At 40.9% G+C, this 19,958-nt stretch overlaps 1 protein-coding gene across 1 annotated transcript; it reads left to right on the top strand.

The window, feature by feature from the left end:
- The first annotated feature begins 4,119 nt into the window (after positions 1-4,119).
- metrn (meteorin, glial cell differentiation regulator) lies at positions 4,120-8,920 on the top strand. The gene is made up of 4 exons (XM_034304885.2): positions 4,120-4,409; positions 5,182-5,609; positions 6,823-6,882; positions 7,559-8,920. Exons 1-4 carry the CDS (start codon positions 4,327-4,329, stop codon positions 7,867-7,869), a joined length of 882 nt encoding a protein of 293 aa, XP_034160776.2. The 5' UTR covers positions 4,120-4,326; the 3' UTR covers positions 7,870-8,920.
- Positions 8,921-19,958: the final 11,038 nt, after the last annotated feature.

Here is a 19,958-nt window from a genome sequence, read left to right as displayed (position 1 = left end):
CTTGGCCAGTTTTCCAGTGAGTCGGTGGAATTGGTCAGAAAGAACTTTTCCCACCTACACTAATCCCTACAGTCTCACACACCCCCACATGCACACACACACACACACACACACACACCACTGTATTTGCCTTGTAAACCCATATATAAATGACCTGTGAAAACTGACACTAATGTTCTCATTGCCGTTTCTCATGTGTGTGTGTGTATGTGTTTCACAAACACAGCTGGACCAAGATCCAAGAGAGTGAACCACTTTATTCTGCCCACACACACACACACACACACACCAAGAAGCCAATCATGTTTGATCCTAAAATAGAGCGAGACATCAACGCTTTTACAATGTTAGCATAGAATTAACTTTAGCATGCCAACTCAGTTCCAACATTTCCTGTTATTACAGTTTAGATAAAATACAATATCTCTTGGTCTTTAAGGTTAATTTACCTTTTTTTCTATTTAATAAATGCAAAGTTAGCGACCACTCATCAACACAAATTCTTCAATATAATATGAACTAACTAATTTTAAAAATTATTCAAAGTTTCAAACTACACAATACAAGTGTTTACAGAGATATCAAATTAAAATGGATCTATTTAAATCAATTTAAACTGAGTTTACATTAAGTTTTATTTTATCTAAAGTTAACAACCAATTCAATATAATCATTTTCATATTGAAGATATCAGTCTTATATTAGGAGTATAATTTTATCCTGGTTTCAATACAAATAAATGAAGCTAAAGCTATTTAAATATTTAAAGTAGTATCCATTTTTAATTTTCCCAACCCAAATAATGAAATAAAAAATATTGTGCAAAATTTATCAATATTTACTCAGTTAAATTTATTAACCAGGATTTATTAATGTAAAGGTGTTTAATAAACTAAAATTATAAACCATAGTTTTTCAGTGAGTTTAATTAGTTAATTATTATTGAATAATTAATTAATTTAAAGTAATAAAACAGAGGTTATTGTTGAAATGTGTCAACGTTTTGACAAAAGCTTGTCATGCGACCACAAAGTTTAAGTTACAGCTTTACCTCTGACTGTTGCAAAGCTCTGACACTGGAGACTCCTTCCGTAAATGTTACAACTTCACCATATCAACAATTAAACACATTTTTTTAATCGGTTTATGTGGCGCATCCACTGTACACATCCCTGTGAATGAGCTGTTACTATAGAAACCATAGCGTATTAGAACAAGCACATTAATATAAACCTGTGATTTGCAGCTGCACTACTGTCAGAGCTGCTGTTATAGAAAATTAATCAACACCTTCTCTTCTGACCAATCATGGTCCAGCATTCAGCAGTGCTGTGGTGTAAGTTGTAATAAACTATAGGATACTGAATACATGAAATAAAATACCTAAAAATTCCAACACCAAAACTGAAAATCTGCTCCTGTGTGTGTGTGTGTGTGTGTGAGAGAGAGACAAAACAGGCTATTGGGGACTTTATATTTAGGATTGTGTGTGACATAAGGATATAACACACACATAAATACACACACACACATACACACACTTCCTTTCAAGTGTCGGTGCTTTGAAATGGCCATTACAGAACAAAAGCCTCTCCCTAAACCCAGCAGCACAGAGTGGACTCACACACACACACACACACACACACACACACCTCAGCAGGACCACTGGACCTTTGTGTTTGATTGTGTCAAAGGGCTCGTCATAACCACATCACACACACACTTCTCTTTTATGCACACACACACACACACACACACAGAAAGAGAGAGAAAGATGAAAGAGCGACACAGTGAGAGTTAAACACACATCAGGACGACCTGTAGAGAAACACACACCTGTCTGTGTCTCTCTCTCTCTCTCTCTCTCTCAGTTGTTTCAGTTTTCATGTGCTTTATTGCCATGACAAATAATTGTGCATTTCTATTGCCAAGGCAGGTACAAAGGAAGAGTATTGTAAAAACAGGAGAAATAAAATAAAAAGACAAAACAAAATAAAATATAATACTAATAAATTAAAATAAACAAAAAAATAGTGACAACTCTCTCTCTCTCTCTCTCCTCTCTGTTTCTTTCTCTATAGTTTTTAATCACTATTTCACAATATATACATCATTCTCTCAAAACTTTTCCAATATTAGGCTTTACCTGTGTTCACTGATATTTTATCTATTGATTAGAAGCATAGAGCTTTTCATCATTAAGTTAAGACAACCCAATCATACGGGCTAATAACGAAAAGAACCCAATAATAAATACAAACTGTACTTCACAGACCCCACTTTGCAAAACACTGCTTTACTGACATGAGTGTCAGATTACATTTTTATCATCAAAGCTAATAGCACAGGAAATGTAAAGGTTAATAACAGTTTAATGTAAATAGTTTAATGTAATAAGGCTAATAAATAAAGTTATTGATAATCATCAAAGAACAAAAGACAAAAAGAGGAATAGTTGCTTGAACAATAGAAATATTTGTAAAACTTGCTCTTTATCCTTATATCTCTGTTTGTTTTTATTTATAGTTGGAATTTAAGCAGATGCGTGAATTTTATGTTGTTTATTGATGCATTTGAGCTGAACTAAATTTGGTATTTTTAATCTGAGCCACCTTTTGAAGCATGGAAGTGTGTGTATATGCATTGGCCATGCCTTTATTGTCATTTCAACCATATACAGTGAAATGAGTGAAATGAAACAACGTTCCTCCAGGACCAAGGTGCTACATAAAACAACACAGAACCACATGAGACTACACATTACTACATAACGTGCATGTGCAAACAGCACAAGACAGTATTATGACTATAAAAACAGGACAATAGGCACAGTAAGAGACAGTGCAGCACCATATTAGTACACAGTTCTATTGTGAAAGTGTCAGATATAACACTAGTGCAAAAGAATAACAATATAATAAATTGCTATGAATGTAAACATAACAGCTATGACATAGTATTCAGCAGATAAGCTTATACCATATATGGACATAGCAGTTATTGGGGTAGCAGCTAGGTAGAGAGTATAGGAATGACAAGAAATTATAGCCAATATTTTTATAAATACAGTAGCAGCAAAAATGTACAGTATGTGGGCCACAAACTGAGTACCATAATAATTTACATCCAAAGTTACCAAAGTGCTGAAATATGTTATGGAGCATCATACTTCATACATGGCCTCCAGTTATTTATTTAATGAATTTTTATTCATCTCCATGTTTAGGATGCTAAAATTACTGCAGGTTTTGGGGAAAAAAAGTTAAAGTGCTATGTGGCTATTTCAACTTAATATGTCATTATTTTCAGTTAATAACTAGTTGTGATTCTTACTTAATATCTCATTATTCCACCACAGTATGTCATTGTTTTTAAAAATCTTGTCAGTTCAACTAATTCACTTATTCTGAGTTATTATTTTGTTATCTTTACCAATCCTGAACACATTTAAGTGAATAATCATTAATAATTGATGTATATAAGTCAACTGAATTCCACTAAACCAACATCTGGCTTATTAAAGATAAAACGTCAAAACATGAAACTCAAAATAACGACATCATATCCTGAAAGAACAAGATATTATTACATCGAAATCATGGTGTATCTTGAAATAATGAATTAAGTCATAAGAATGATGTATCAAGTCGAAAAAAAATATATAATTTCAAGTTATTTTTGACAGATTGTGGGTCAGAGTTTCCTCATAAATTACAAGTAAAGAATTTAACAAAGTTGACTCAGGAGCGCACTTTATTAAAAAGAAACACCATGTCATCATAGCATTTAGTGTTTTAGGGATATTTCTTGTACGTTTGTGTGTTTATTCACCTCTACAGCTTAAAAATATATGAGTTTTTATTGAGTATGCTAACATGCTAACGTCCCTCAGGGTTTTTTTTTTTTTTTTTTTTTTTTTTTTTTTTGGATTGACCCCCCACACATGACGTCACCGCGCGAGCGCTCTGAGGTGTCCTCGCGCAACACAACCCCCACGCCGCCCCGCCCCTTTCTACTTCCCCCCCCCCCCCCGTCCACTGTGATTGGTTTAAAGTTTCAGCTCTCTGGCCGCTGATTGGTCCGCGCCCGCATTCCTCCACACTGAAAAGTTGCAGCGCTGCTGCGTGCTCGCGCACTCCGGCACCGGGCAGCAGGGATGCTGAGATAAACACCGGTTTATTGGATGGAAAACGAAAATGGAGTCGAGGATTATTATTAAGTGTAGGCGAGTTTTATGTTAATTTACCTGCCTGTAGTGACGCTGAAGCGACTGACCACTCTGACTGGATGTATATTGACTCAGCTGTGGGGTGAAAATTAACGGAAATGGAGGTTTTTGTGTGGATTTCGGTGTTAATGGCGGTCACTGGAGCGAGCTATTCAGCCGATGAGTGCAGCTGGAGGGGAAGGTAAAATTTACTATATTAAACAGTCTGTATACACCGTGTTAATTGGTCATCCTGGACTGTCTAAAAGCGTTAAAAGCGACATTTCAGTCCTAAAATGTTTTTAAAATGTTATTTAAAGCAAAACTTGAGGCACGTCCCAAATGCATACTATCATACTAATTAGTACGCTACAGTAGTGTGAACGCGCCCGCAAGGCACGCGCACTACTTAGTACACTAGTATGCGTTCTGAGACGGAGCCATAGTGCGCACTGATTTTCTCCCATTTTCCACTAATAAACACTAATATTCATCGTTTAATCTACAGTTAATATACTTGACTGCATTTATATCTGCTTTATCTTGTAGAATTTGTGTTTTAAAGTGATTTTGTGAGTTGAAAACTTTACAAAATGCTCAAATTCGTTGAAAGTTCCGTTAAATTCCGTTACACTCCGCGGGGGTTTAAATAGCCAGAAGTGCGCTCGCGCAGTGGAATGCATGCTAATGTTGTGCGCATGCGCATTTAAAAAACAGCCTGAGAGCTGAATTAATAAAAGACATTAAGGAGTATTTAAATGCAGTTTCTGTACTGTATAGAGCTCAGTGCTCTAAAGAGAGACAATGTGCACTAACAGTGATGGCCTGTAACCCGAGATTAAACCTGCAGGAGATGAATGAACACCATGAGTGTGGAAAAGTACTGATCCAGTACTGATCACAGCATGATCACGTGTTTATTTAAAAAAACTAATCTCTAAATTCACCCCTCTTTCTCTCTCTGTGCTGTGTAGTGGTCTCTCTCGACCGGAGCAAGGTGTCGAACAGGTGTTCCTGCGCTGCGCTGAAGGCTCCGTCGAGTTCCTGTACCCCACCGGAGCCCTGCGTCTCACTCTCTTGCCCCGCCTACCCGGACGCAGAGTGGGCGGGGCCAGTGGGACGCCCTCGTCTGTCTGCGTCAAGCCGGAGCCTCAGTGGGGCGGAGCCCAGCTTTACCTGGAAAGAGGCGGAGTCCTGGAGCTACTAGTGAGCGACACACCTGGTCCCTCCCACATTCGCTGTTTCAGCATCACTCCTGGGGAAAGCCCCGCCCTGTTCCTGCAGGCCACGCCCCACAGCGACATCAGCAGGCGCATCGCGGCGTTCCGCTACGAGCTGAGAGGGGATCGGACCGCGCGGATATCCGCCGACTCTGTGGACGCTGACGTGGATACGGAAGAAGGTGAGCGGCGTGAAAGCGGAAGGTCGTGCGTTGTTGATGTGAAGATATCAGGGCAGTGGCTAAAGTTCGGATCTCTACGTTAACTCTGCGTGCTTTTATGTTACGGTGGGATCATCGACGCTTGCTGCTTGTGCACAGAGCTACGAAGCAATTAGGATGATAGCTAACATCTGTAATGGAGGATAAAGGGATTCTGGTTGTACAAGATGGCCGCCTCACATGATCACCTTTATAGATTATACACTGTGTCTCAAACCACATCAGCAGAACTCCGGGAACCTGTTAGCTACTTTAGCTACATTTTCCTTTAATCAGTACAGAAATCACACACACAAACACACACACACACACACACACGGTGTGGGAACAGGGGGAGAGAGAGAGAGAGACGGAGAGATTGAGAGGGGGGAGGGACAGAGAGAGAGAGAGAGAGAGAGGACAAAAGCTCAGTATGGAGAGGGGACGAGTCCTTTCAACATACCGCATGAACGAGCCGTATCCGTGGTAACGGGGGGATGGTCAGCTGAGGGACAGGGCTTTTGTTCAGGAGCTAAAGACACACACACACACACACACACACACACACACACAGGATGCGAGGTAATTTAAAAAATGCAGTGATGCTTCGTTAGACGTTTCTCTCTGTGTGTGTGTGTGTGTGTGTGTGTGTGTGTGTGTGTGTGAGACAGCACTGAGGGGAAACAGAATAACAGGAAGTGTTTAGAAGGCTTCACACCTCACTGCCTTTCAACAGGTGCCTTAACTCACACCAATCATCACTCACACACACACACACACACACACACCTGTGTACTGGTTTCTAGGCTGTGAAAGTAACATGTTGTTACTTCCTTTTCCTGTTCTCTTTCACTCCCTCTCACTCACACACACACACACACGTCTGAGTGTGTGTTCCAGTCTCTCTATAACAACCAGGACATTTGGAACGTAGCCCGTGTGTGTGTGTGTGTGTGTGTGTGTGTGTGTGTGTGTGTGTGTGTGTGTGTGTGTGTGTGTGTGTGTGTGTGTGTGTGTGTGTGTGTGTGTTGGAGCTGTTCATGGTGTCGTGTTCTGAATCAGGTGATTCAGTAGATGGAACTGTACCCAGTGTGTGTGTGTGTGTGTGTGTGTGAAAGAAACTAAATGTTATTTCTCTCCCCCCCTTCTCTCGTGCGTGCGTGTGTGTGTGTGTGTGTGTGTGTGTGTGTGTTAGGTGCGTGCAGGCCGTGTAACGACACAGAGATGCTGATGGCCGTGTGCACCAGTGACTTCGGTGAGTCTCACACACTTCTAGTTTTGCTCATGATCCAATCACACAGCACTCACTGAAAACACACACACACACACACACACACACACACACACACACTCGTATGTGCCACCACACTCCGTCAGGTTAAAGTTCACACAGCAGCACCTAACATGTCCGAGTGGAATAACACACACACACACACACACACACAGTTCTAATTGAGACGTGGTCAGACAGAGCGGCATCGCCATGGAAACTCAGTGTGGAGGAGTGGGGGGGTCTCGGGGGGGTCTCAGATTATATTACTGGAGTCAAAGACTTGGAATTTAGGACAGGGTCAGCTAACATTCTCTCACACACACACACACACACACACAGACACTCCCTCTCACACTCACACACACACACTCTCTCTCTCACACACGCTCGCTCGCTCACTCACTCACTCACTCACTCACTCTCTCTCTCTCTCTCTCTCTCACACACACACACTCTCTCTCTCACACGCTCGCTCACTCACTCACTCACTCTCTCTCTCTCTCTCTCTCACACACACACACTCCCTCTCACACACACACTCTCTCTCTCTCTCTCTCACACACACACACACACACACACACACACACACACACACAGAGTGTATCCGTAAATGAAATGTTTAAATGATTTTTTTTTGTGTGTGTGTGTGTGCACATAGTGGTGCGTGGGAATATCCGTGCGGTGGAAGCGGACTCGGAGCAGCGCGTGTCGGTGATCAGGGTGAGCGCGACGCGTGTGTACCGTCAGAAGTGGCCTCTGTTCTCCAGCGTGGGCCGCCTCACTCACTCAGGAGAGATCCGCACGCTGTTTCGCTGCGGCGTCCGCGCCGGCTCCGGAAGCTTCCTGTTCACCGGACACGCCCACTTTGGGGAGGCCTGGCTCACCTGCGCTCCCAGGTACAAGGACTTCCTGAGAGTGTACGAGCACGCCAGGCAGGACCTGCAGATCCCCTGCACCCTCGACACCTGACACACTGATACAGGCAGGGCGAGAGAGGAAGACAGGACAACGCCGTCTCCGTGGAGATAAAGAGAGAGACATCAGTCCTCATGGAGAGAGAGACACACACAGCAAGTTGGAAGTATGAGAGAGAGAGGGGGAGAGAGAGACATTGTGTTACTTAGACAGAAACGTGTGTGTCTCAGACTAACTAAGACAGACAGACAGACAGTTAAAGTGATATGTGTGTAACTTCCAGTTTAGAGGTCGTGACCTTTAGGCCGCGTGTGTGTCTCTCCGTGAAGACGTGCAGCGAGACGTGACGCCTCAGGACTCGGACACATAAGCTATAAGCGAAGAACGTGTAGCGTGACGCGCTCGTCAGTATTCACACCACTCACGGGTTAAATATATAAAATATAACTTTGCACTGAGGATGAGGAGGGAGCTGAAACCAAATGAAAGCAGATCATATGTAGCACACACACACACACACACACCACACACACACACACACACACACACACTGGCTTGATCATCGATCACCTGATCTAATCAGCATCCTAAACTCGACCGCGCTGTCGAAGCACTTTCACTGCACCTCCGTTACAGTCATACAATTTAAATACCTTTATTAGAGTTTTTTTTTTTTTTTTTTTTTTAAATTGAAACTGAGCAGATGTTTATTTTTATTCTTCTTTGGGGAAAAAAAGCTGGATTTTATTTACTTGACATTGCTACAAAAAAAAAAAATAATCCGATAATCCGATATATATAATATGATACATCACGATATTCATCTCAGTGTTCAGTTCAGATGGTCACGGATATTGTCTTTGTGTGTGTGTGTGTGTGATGTTTAAATGTTTATGGTTGTGCACTATACCAGCGGAGAGAGAAACCAAACAGAACTCTGAGCCGCGTCTTACTGCCTCACTGTGTGTGTGTGTGTGTGTGTGTGTGTGTGTGTGTGTGTGTGTGTGTGTGAGTGAATATTGTTGTAAATAAGATGTTTTAGAAGAGAGAATATTGTGAATATGTGAACCATGTGACTGTGATTAAACATATTTACATGAATGAAGTCGCTTCACAGATTTGTGATTTATATATTAAACACACTACACACACCTCTCAGCCAATCAGAAACTGGTATTTCCCATGGACATGGTATAAGAGGAATAAAACACAGTGTGCGATTTATGCTGTTCCGGTAAAATACTGAGTGACAAGAGAACGATAACGTATTAGAAGGAGAGCATGAATATAAATGCTGTGATTTGTTGCTGCACTACTGTCAGAGCTGCTGTTATAGAGAATTAATCAACACTTGACGGCCAATCAGAATCCAGAATTCAATAGCAGTATACCAGCTTCACTTCGGCTAAACTCTCGTTAGTTATCAATAAAACATCTTTATAATAAACAGAAATAAGAAACCTGTGATTGTGGAGTAAATTCAGTCTCCGAACACTGACAGTTCTTAAAAACTAGCGTAATGAAACTTATCCTCTTAAAAACTAGCCTAACTCTTTAACCTCTTAAAAACTAGCATAAACTCTAACCTCTTAAAAACTAGCATAAACTCTTAACCTCTTAAAAACTATCGTAAGCTATTAAGCTCTTAAAAACTAGTGTAATTAAACTCTTAACCTCTTAAAAACTAGCGTAATGAAACTCTTAACCTCTTAAAAACTAGCGTAATGAAACTCTTAACCTCTTAAAAACTAGCGTAATGAAACTCTTAACCTCTTAAAAAGTAGCGTAAACTCTTATCCTCTTAAAAAGTAGCGTAAACTCTTATCCTCTTAAAAACTAGCGTAAACTCTTATCCTCTTAAAAAATTGGGTAAACTCTTTAACCTCTTAAAAACTAGCATAAACTCTTATCCTCTTAAAAATTAGCATAAAATCTTATCCTCTTAAAACTAGCGTAATTAAACGCTTAACCTCTTAAAAACTAGTGTAAACTCTTATCCTCTTAAAAACTAGCATAAACTCTTATCCTCTTAAAAACTAGCATAAACTCTTAATCTCTTAAAAACTAGTGTAAAATCTTAACCTCTTAAAAACTAGCGTAAGCTATTAACCTCCTAAAAACTAGCATAAACTCTTAACCTCTTAAAACTAGCGTAAACTCTTAACCTCTTAAAAACTAGCGTAAACTCTTTAACCTCTTAAAAATTAGCATAAACTCTTATCCTCTTAAAACTAGCGTAATTAAACTCTTAACCTCTTAAAAACTAGTTTAAACTCTTATCCTTTTAAAAAATAACGTAAACTCTTATCCTCGTAAACTCTTATCCCCCCCCCCCCCCCCCCCCCCCGACACGATGCAGTTAATCTATTTTAAATCGCTCGTTAAGGAGTCTAATGACTTACAACACAATATGTTTACTCTGTGAACTTGAAAAAAGTCCTGAAAAAGAGCAATAAAAGTGAAATAAAATCCACGTTTATAACACATGCAAATACTTTTTTCCCACTATTAATAATTTTTAAAAAATTATATCAAATGAAGATTCATAAAACTGAACTTACCTCAAGTGTCTTATTGTTCTTTTTTTCTGTCATTTTATATGGCGGGTGTACAAACTTTTGCACCCAACTTTCTATTGTATCCATTCTGTTGTATTGTTCTAAATGACATGACAAGTTTGTGTGTGTGTGTGTGTGTGTGTGTGAGATAACCCTGTAATCTCCGTGGAGAACTCAGCCACCACAGGAACACCCTTTTTTTGTTCTTCAAGGGTCTGCAGATGGCCCTAATCCCCTAAAAATGCAGAGGGAAAACCTGTGTGTGTGTGTGTGTGTGTGTGTGTGGGGTGGGAGGTCTTGAGGTGGCCATTCAGTGTTTCTCATTTCCCGCCAAAATAGACAATGTGAGAGAAGATTGAAGATGTAGAGGAGTGAACTTAATTGTCACTCCTGTGTCTTATGTCTCTCTCTCACACACACACAGACACACACAAGTTTTCCCTCTGCATTTTTAAGGGGATTTAGAATAAGTGGTGAAATCAGGCAGCGAAGAAGGACCTTAAGAGTTGTGGAACTTTTCAGGAACTTCACAGTTCCTGGACGAGTTCCTGTTCTCACTACAGTGAAAATATCAGCCACGTCATTTCAGCCTGCAGTAAATAAAATGCAGCATTTAAACTGAGAACACAAAGAAGGCATTTAAAAAAAGTTCCTTACCACATTTTGAAAATTTAACCCAATTAAAAATCTTTTATTTTACAACTTGAAGCACAAAATGATCAAAAATCGAAGGTGATATGATGTGAAGCATCGCACATTAAGGTTTAAAGAGCTGTTCACAGAAAGCTACTGACTCAAGAGCATGAATCAAATGGGGTCTGGTTCCTCCAGTGGAAATGTGGCTGAAGTTTCTAGATTCTGAGATCTGGTACAGCAAGGACACAGAGACACAGGAAATGGTGATTTTACAGGCAACTAACATTATCTTAGCTAGCTCACTGCCTGTAAGCCAGATAACTAATCTCACCTCTCAGACAGTAGCTATGATAGTAATAATCACTGTGTGTGATGAAGTTACTGTTACAATCCCATTTTTTTCGCCAGTGCAACAATAAGGAAGCAAACATCCAGAAAAAAAAAAACATGCATTAATTGATTGACTACATTCGGCATAAAGGGACATTGTGTACATTTTTCATGGAATGATTCCTTAAGTGTTCATTATTAATTCACTACAGCTCGTAGTACTCATGATAAAGACTCATCACAGCTAGCTGGCTAGCTTGTTCTTAACAAAAGGTGAACCCGGAGGTGTCCATGTTTTTTTCCCACTTCTTATGTGGAATGTGCCGAGGTAAAAAATGACGTCATTCCAAACTGTGAATTACTGTTTACGAAGTAAATCAAATGCAGCATGAGGCCCTCACGAGTCAAAAAACAAGGCAAGACTTTTACAAACAGTGACTTCATACTACCACTGAAAACTGCACTGGTTCATGATGGCTAACGGAGCTAACAGTCAAACTGAACAAAATTCAGGGGTGGACACACTTTCGATGAATATTCAGTAGCAGTCTGCTCTGTGTGTGTGTGTGTGTGTGTGTGTCGTCCAGGTGCCAACCGAAAGTGCAGAAAGAGTTTCATCTCCCTCTCTCTTTGTCTTTGTCTCTCTCTCACAAACACACACACACGCACACACACACACACACAGTGGCTGCCAGGTGGGCTGACCGAAACTACAAGTCAATGACACACACACACACACACACACACACACACAGATAAAGCAGAGTCAGGAGAAGATAGTGTGTCAGCCAGGGGAATGAGTGTATCAGAGTTTTTAAGCTGTGTGTGAGAAAGAATGTGACAGGGGGAGGATGTGTATGTGTGTGTGTGTTCAGGGTTCTTGGCCGTTTTCCATGTGAAACCTCTGCGTTGTTTCCTGACCGTAAAGGGTAAACACACACACACACACACACACACACACACACAGTCAGACTGTAACTCAGTACCTGTGCTCCTTCCTTAGTTCTCCTTCTTGCAGAGTATCAACAGAACAGAACAGCGACATGTGGGCGGAGCTATAAACAGTGCAGTTCACTGATTGGGCAAAAACACAATAGTGACAGATTCGTACTGATTAATGTCTCTGAATAAAGAAGTTTATCTCTTTTTTATGATCCCTTTTCTGGTGGGATCTAAGAAGAAATGTCACAATTTCATCATTAACTTTAATGTTTCTGATCCACTTTGTTTATTTTCACACAGTAATCTTTACGTTTGGCCCAAATACAACCAGCTTTCTATTTACTGGCAGAATGTATTTTTGATAGACTTCAAAGCACTATTGTAAGTCGCTCTGGATAAGGGCGTCTGCCAAATGCCATAAATGTAAATGTAAATGTACTGGCTCGTATTCAGAGTCAATGACTTAAGGCCAAAAGTTGCATCAGTATTTACGAGAGGAAAGTTTCTGGTATTCAGAGTCACGTTACGCAGCTGCTTAAGTGGAATTTCTGAGCTCCACATTCAGATTATTAAAATCACCTGCATGTAGTTCACACCGCCATATTTTTCTTGAGTAGAATCAGTTTACAACAGCGTCTACACCACTGCCTTTAAACACAAACGCTCTCCTTTAAACCTAAAAAAAAAAAAATACAGACTGAAGAAGGAAATGGATTTTTTTTGCTGACAAATGTAATATGATGTAACATAAAAACCAGAGACAATTTAAAAATAAAAAATAAACCTCTAATATGATATATGAATGAGATGATGGTGAGTGTTGAAATAAATCTAATAGGAGTCTTGTTTATCACCAATATATTACTGCATGAATAGTGCTAGTTGTAATTATCACATTAATCACTGGTTTAATTTAACAAAATGGCTTCTACACTCATTATTCAGCAGCACATAGAATAGCACTTGATCCAGCACAGCATGTTATTTTACATTTAATTTTTATACCATGATCTGAGAGTTACTCATGTGTAAAATTTAATGAAGCTACAAGATACTAAATTGAGATCATGAAATCGTAATATGTGTGTGTGCAGGATGTAGACTATTTATCAAACTTTTAATTCGCTATTTTGATTTGTTGAATTAATAAAATAATGCCAATGTTGTTAATTCGATGTGCTCTCCTGTTAAGAAAATGTGCTCACGGTTCGAAAGATAATCTGACCGAGTGCTCATCTGCTACGCTCACAGAGAAACTTTAAATTTATTTATTAAATTCCATCCTGAACAATTTGAATATTAATCTTTATAATTACCATGTAATCTTTAAAAGTGTCCAAGATTTAGTTTATAATGAAATTCTTTATTAGGGTTTATTAGTTTAAACTTCTCTCATGAACATGTTGCTTTATTTTTGTTTTGGTTTATAGTTTACTACATTACCCACAATGCTATAAGACTACCTGTTCATAGCGGAGCAGTGGTATTTAGCCCTTGCTTCATCAGTACCTAAAGAGAGAGCTGCAGCGGAGCTTTAGTCCTTTAGTCTGTAGATCTCTCACCTCTTCTTCTATACATTCTGTTCAAACAGATCAGCTTCCAAAGCTTCAACTTTCACACTAATACCGCCGTCAACATCACCATGCTCGCCGTCTCATAGATCACTAAATAGCATTGCATTCTGAGACTTTGAGTGCAGCATTTGCTCCAACATCTCCACTACTTCTACAATGGAAAAAAACTGCTCTGAGCTAATAGAGAAGCCTGACTGTGACATCACCAACAAATAATGAAAATACAGCAACAACCAGCAATTTAGCCCCAGAATCACTAAACACATCACAGTTATCTCACTATAAACACGTTTAATGTGTTCAGGGTGGAGTGTTACATTAAGAGACTACACTGTCACACACTCGCTGTTCTTACACTTCAGCCAGATGGAGTGTGTGCAGTGAGGAATAATCCCAGCAGCTGTACAGATGAAACCACTCACTCTCTCTCTCTCTCTCTCTCTCTCTCACACACACACACACACACACACACACACACTGACTACTGAATTCTGTAAACAGAAGCAAAACTATTTTCCCTCTGAGGATAAGTTTTCTCTCCTCCACACTGCTCCTGATCTGGAAATGACCCAAATCTCACTGTGTGTGTGTGTGTGTGTGTGTGTAAGAACTCACTCCTAATTGCGACACAGATTAAAGAGGAAAAACTCTGGGAAAGGAGAGACTGTGGGAAACAACCCCCCCTACACACACACACACACACACACACACACACGTCAATTCAGCTTTCTCTCGCCCTTGCTCTTTCCAACTGAAACTCTCTCTGTCTTTCTCACACACATACACACTCACACACACACTCACTCTCCATTCATACTTTCATTTCTCTCTTAGTGGTTTTCAATTTGTAGAATAATCTGATAACAAAATCTGATTTTGGCAATAATTTGATGCACAAAATATTAACATGTTCACAAATAAATACATTTGTATTACTAGCATTAAAGTTCTCAGTTTCATTTGATTTTATTAATGTACATTATTTACACAGTATGTAATCCATCCTGTTTATCAGATTATTAGTTACATATACTGACTGATTATTGGGCTGAAATCTGTTTGTCTTCATCTGAATTGTTAAATTCTTTAATTTGATATTTGATGTTATAGTGTGTGTTTACTCAGGTCTACTCCATCCTTGAACTCAACTTCCCAGATCACACTACAGCATACAAACATGGCCGCTACAAACTATAATCCCCAGCACAACACTCAACAGTCACATTCATCAGCTCCTGAGTTCTAATCACAAACACCTGTTTCCAATTACACTCACACCCTATATAAACAGACCTTGATCATTCATTCAGTGTGAAGTAACACTCAGTGTGCATCACCTGACTTACCAAGCCTTTGTTTGTTTATTGTTATCCTGTTTTTTTTCCTGGTTTCTGTGTCTTGGATTTGCTACTTTACTCTTTACTCTTTGCTGTTTGCTGATCACCTGAACCCTTGCCTGTTTTTCTGACCTTGAACCTGTCTCTCTTTTTGGAATTGTTTTCTTGGGACATTAAACTGTTATACGGCATCTGCATCCGTCCCTCAGCCCTTCCATTGTGACAGATTACTTTGCCGCATAATAAGGAGAACCAGTCTTACGCCATGCTCTTACTGCACAAGAACAACTGATGGGAGAGCAGCAGCATCTGGCTGATCTTGACAACAAAATCAATCTCCTCTCTCAAGCCCTTGCCTCCACCACTGCACTTCGTGCTCCCACTCCAACCGTCAGCGTGCCGATTCTGGCTCCAGATAAATTCACCGGCGACACCTCACTTTGTAAGGGGTTCCTCCTGCAGTGTTCCCTTTATTTTTTCAGCCACAAGGGGATATCAGAGTCACAAAAAATCACGGCAGTGTGGAAGCAAGGAGGCGAGCCTACCTTGTCTTATGAACGGTTCACAGAACTATTTCACTGGGTTTTCAACCACTCCCCAGAGAGTAAAGAAGTAGGGGAGCAACTTTTAACCCTCAGTCAAGGTTCCCGTCTCCAGATAAATTCACCGGCGACACCTCACTTTGTAAGGGGTTCCTCCTGCAGTGTTCCCTTTATTTTTTCAGCCACAAGGGGATATCAGAGTCACAAAAAATCACGGCAGTGTGGAAGCAAGGAGGCGAGCCTACCTTGTCTTATGAACGGTTCACAGAACTATTTCACTGGGTTTTCAACCACTCCCCAGAGAGTAAAGAAGTAGGGGAGCAACTTTTAACCCTCAGTCAAGGTTCCCGTCAGGTGGCCAAATTCGCCCTCGAATTTCACACTGTAGCGGCTGGCAATGGATGGAATGATGCAGCATTAAACTCCGCGTTTCGTCGAGGGCTAAACATGGAAGTACTGACTGAAATGGCATGCTGCAATGAACCGCTCGTGCTCGATTCTCTCATAAATGTATATATTTTTCTTTATATTTAATATTTTTCTATATTTTCTTATTTTTTGTATAAAGCATTTCACTGCAAGTCATACTGTGTATGGTTATAGCATGTGACAAAATTTGAATTTGATTTGATTTGAATACCTCAAAACAGCAAAACGTCTTAACCCTCGCCAGGCCCGTTGGTCTCTGTTCTTCTCTCAGTTACATTTCACCCTCTCTTATTGACCCGGTTCAAGTAATACCAAAGCTGATGCCCTGTCTCGCATGCATGCAGCCTTCATAAAAGCAGCAAGGAGCTCATTCTCCCTCCTTGTTTGTGGGAGCTATCGCCTGGGAACTGGACCAAGGAATCGCCCAAACCCCTCCACACCAGGTTCCTCATTCATGCCCTCCGAACAAGCTATTTGTACCAACCCATCTGCAAGCTCAACTCATGAAGTGGGAACACAACTCCTTGGGCACTGGTCACTCAGGGACCCAACATACCTACCACCTGCTACGCGACAGGTACTGGTGGCCCAATATGCTTGCTGATGTACACCGTCTCCTCGTGTTCCGCCTGTGCCCAAGCCGAGGTCCCCAGAACTCTGCCAGCTGGAAAGCTAATGCCTCTGCCCATACCACAGAGGTCACACATTGTGGTCGATTTCATTACTGACCTCCTGGAATCCCTAGGCCACACCACCATCCTGGTCATCATCAACTGGTTCTGTAAGTCACTCCGCCTCATTCCTGTGCCCTGCTTACCCTCTGCCTTTACAACAGCAGAACTCCTCTTTGACCATGTATTCAGGTATTTTGGGATCCCGAAGGACATTCTGAGTGACAGAGACTCTCAGTTCATCTCTCGAGTTTGGATCAGTTTTATGGAAAAGCTAGGGGTGACTGTTGTCGCTGGATACCACCAACAGACCAGTGGACAGGTGGACAGGGCCAACCAGGAGATTGGCCACTTCCTGAGAACATTCTGTGCCAACAAGGAGGATTGGTCCCAGTTTCTGCCTTGGGCAGAATATGTACAGAACTCACTAAGACACTCAGCCACCCAGCTCACTCCCTTTCAATGCATGCTTAGGTACCAGTCCCCACTATTTCCTTGGAATGCCAACCTGACTGATTCACCAGCAGTAGACAGCTGGTTCCAAAGAAGTGAACAAGTATGCGAAAATACCCATCAACGCTTGGAACAAGTGGCTCAATCTTATAAAGAAACCCCTGACTGGCACCGAGGAGGGGCCCCCCTTATCAACCTGGGGACAGAGTCTGGTTAGCCACTAAAGAACATCAACCCCAAGCCTGCCGGAAACTAAGCCCCAGGTACATCAGGCCTTTCAAAATCTTGAAACAAATAAATTAATTTACATTTAAACTAGACCTGCCATGTCACTGCCACATTGCTCCCTCGTTCCATGTTTCCAGCCTGAAACCTGTCATACCAGATGAGCATCACTCCTGAGCTGCTGGTAATTCAGACCTCCCCCCCTTCACTCTGGACCTGTCCACCGGCAATGTTTCACACTGCCACGAAGACGCTCTTTCTTCTGTTTTCTATGGACTACACCAACACACATTGTACACACACACACGCGCACTACAGTGTAAACCCATATGAGGATGGGTTCTCTGTTGAGTCTGGTTCCTCTCAAGGTTTCTTCCTATCACCATCTCAGGGAGTTTTTCCTTGCCACCGTTGCCCTGCTTGCTCATCAGAGACGTCACACACACACACACACACACTTCACTTTACTTTTGTTTGTGTAAAGCTGCTTTGAGACAATGACCTTTGTAAAAAAGCGCTATACAAATAAAAATGTGTTGAATTGAATTGAATACCAGGACGCTTAGCCACTGACACGCCTCCAGATATCCCTCCAGCTCCCCTTGACATTGATGGTCAACCAGCGTATATAGTCAAGACAATACTCAATTCCCATCGCAGAAACGGCAAATTAGAGTATCTGGTCGATTGGAAGGGTTACGGCCCAGAGGAGCAATGCTGCACAAGATATCCTCAACCCCAACCTGTCCCGGGAGTTCCATGTTAACCACCCCATTTTGGAATTGTTTGCTTGGGACGTTAAACTATTATACTGCATTTGCATCTGTCTCAGCCCTTCCATTGTGACACTTCTGGACAGAGGAGTTCATGCTTTGCGGTTTCTTGGCAGCATGACAAGCTGCATTTTTTTTGTCTTATTAACTTTTCAAGAGAGAAAAAAGAGAGGCTGGTGCGGGAATGACTGTTTATAGCTGTTATAATGTAAGTGAGAACAAGAACTAACTTTTTACATGGAAACATTAATTGAAACTATAAATAGATAAAAAGTATTGTGTGTTTTTCTTTAATAAATAAAAAAAATTTAATTGTTATGAAACATTTGGGAACGTGTGACTCTGCTGTGGAAGCTGTGATGGTTGTGTGGAGATAAAAATGTTAATATTCCTTAAGCTTGTTTAAAGTTTAAAAAAGTGTATAAAAAAGTGTTTTCTTGACAAGTCCATATTACATAATATTTTCTCCATTTGACTCCACGTAACTGAACTCTCAAAAGAAGTTGTATTTTGATATATTTTTATAATTTTGAAATAGAAGCTGGAATAGAAGTTACATTTACATCTGTCATAAAATAGTGTGTGTGTGTCTGTGTGTGTCTTAAAGCAGCACTTTTTAATCGAAAGCTCAGACATGTTGGTCCTGTTGGTCCCATAAAACCAGTGTGTGTGTGTGTGTGGGAATGTGGGGATTAAAGTGGGGTGCACAGTGGGAAAACTTGGAGCTGAATGAGACAGGAATTCAGGGTACAGCACAGAGAGGAAGCACATCACACACACACACACACACTGCGGACGTGAGAACTCCTCACCGCAGTGCTTTTGTTTTCCCCCAAAATGCTTGGCTGATACAGGCTTAATGAATGTGTGTGTGTGTGTGTGTGTGTGTGTGTGACAAAGTGTGTATGTGTGTAATTGGCACAGACAGGCCTTGTGAATGAGGTGCAGAAAGAGGGGGAGCTTTATGGGAAAAGAAAAGTGTGTGTGTGTGTGTGTGAGTGAGTGTGACAGGAATTTCTGTCTGCAGAGGTGACGTGACCAAGTCAGTGCACTGTGATGTCACACGCAGGCCCCGCCCACATGCATACAGATATTTTAAAAAAATGTCTTAAAATAATAAATAAAAAAAAATAAAAAATAAGTTTTTTAAAATAAGTAATGTTCTCAAAGGTGGAGAATTTTTAAACTTCTATTTTCAATGTTTTTGTGTGAACGCGTGGAAAAACATGTTTTTGATAAACATCATGGCGTGCACGCACACACACACACACACACACACAAACACGAATCAGTGATAAAGCCTTGTCAGATTAGAGTTATAAAGTTTGTGTCCCCACCATTTGGAACTAAACTCCGGGAAACTCCTCTGTGTGTGTATCCGTGCGCGCACGCACATATGTGTGCGTGTGTGTGTGTGTGTGTGTGTTTAATGAGATTACTCTCGCCTGTTAGCGAGTTTTTCTTCTCTCTGATTCATGAAATCAACTTGAGCTTTACAAACATTCCCCACATACTTTCTCAAGAGTACACATCTCCTCGCTCTCTGTCTCTCTCTCTCTCTCTCAAACACACACACACACACACACACACACATACACACAGTAATCACAAAGATACCTCATCCTGATGAGGTTCCTGTCACTACACTGTGGCTGTCCCAAACTGACAGACAT

The sequence above is a fragment of the Pangasianodon hypophthalmus genome, chromosome 1 (genome assembly GCF_027358585.1).
Source record: "Pangasianodon hypophthalmus isolate fPanHyp1 chromosome 1, fPanHyp1.pri, whole genome shotgun sequence".
NCBI classification, from domain to species: Eukaryota; Metazoa; Chordata; class Actinopteri; order Siluriformes; family Pangasiidae; genus Pangasianodon; species Pangasianodon hypophthalmus.
Note: the sequence above shows the minus strand (reverse complement) of the source record. Positions and strands in the feature narration are given on the sequence as shown.

Coding starts and splice junctions, on each gene's coding strand:
- metrn (XM_034304885.2), top strand. CDS start 4,327: ATGGAGGTTTTTGTGTGGATTTCGGTGTTAATGGCGGTCACTGGAGCG. Junction 4,410..5,181: donor GAGTGCAGCTGGAGGGGAAG/GTAAAATTTACT, acceptor TGTGCTGTGTAG/TGGTCTCTCTCGACCGGAGC. Junction 5,610..6,822: donor TGACGTGGATACGGAAGAAG/GTGAGCGGCGTG, acceptor TGTGTGTGTTAG/GTGCGTGCAGGCCGTGTAAC.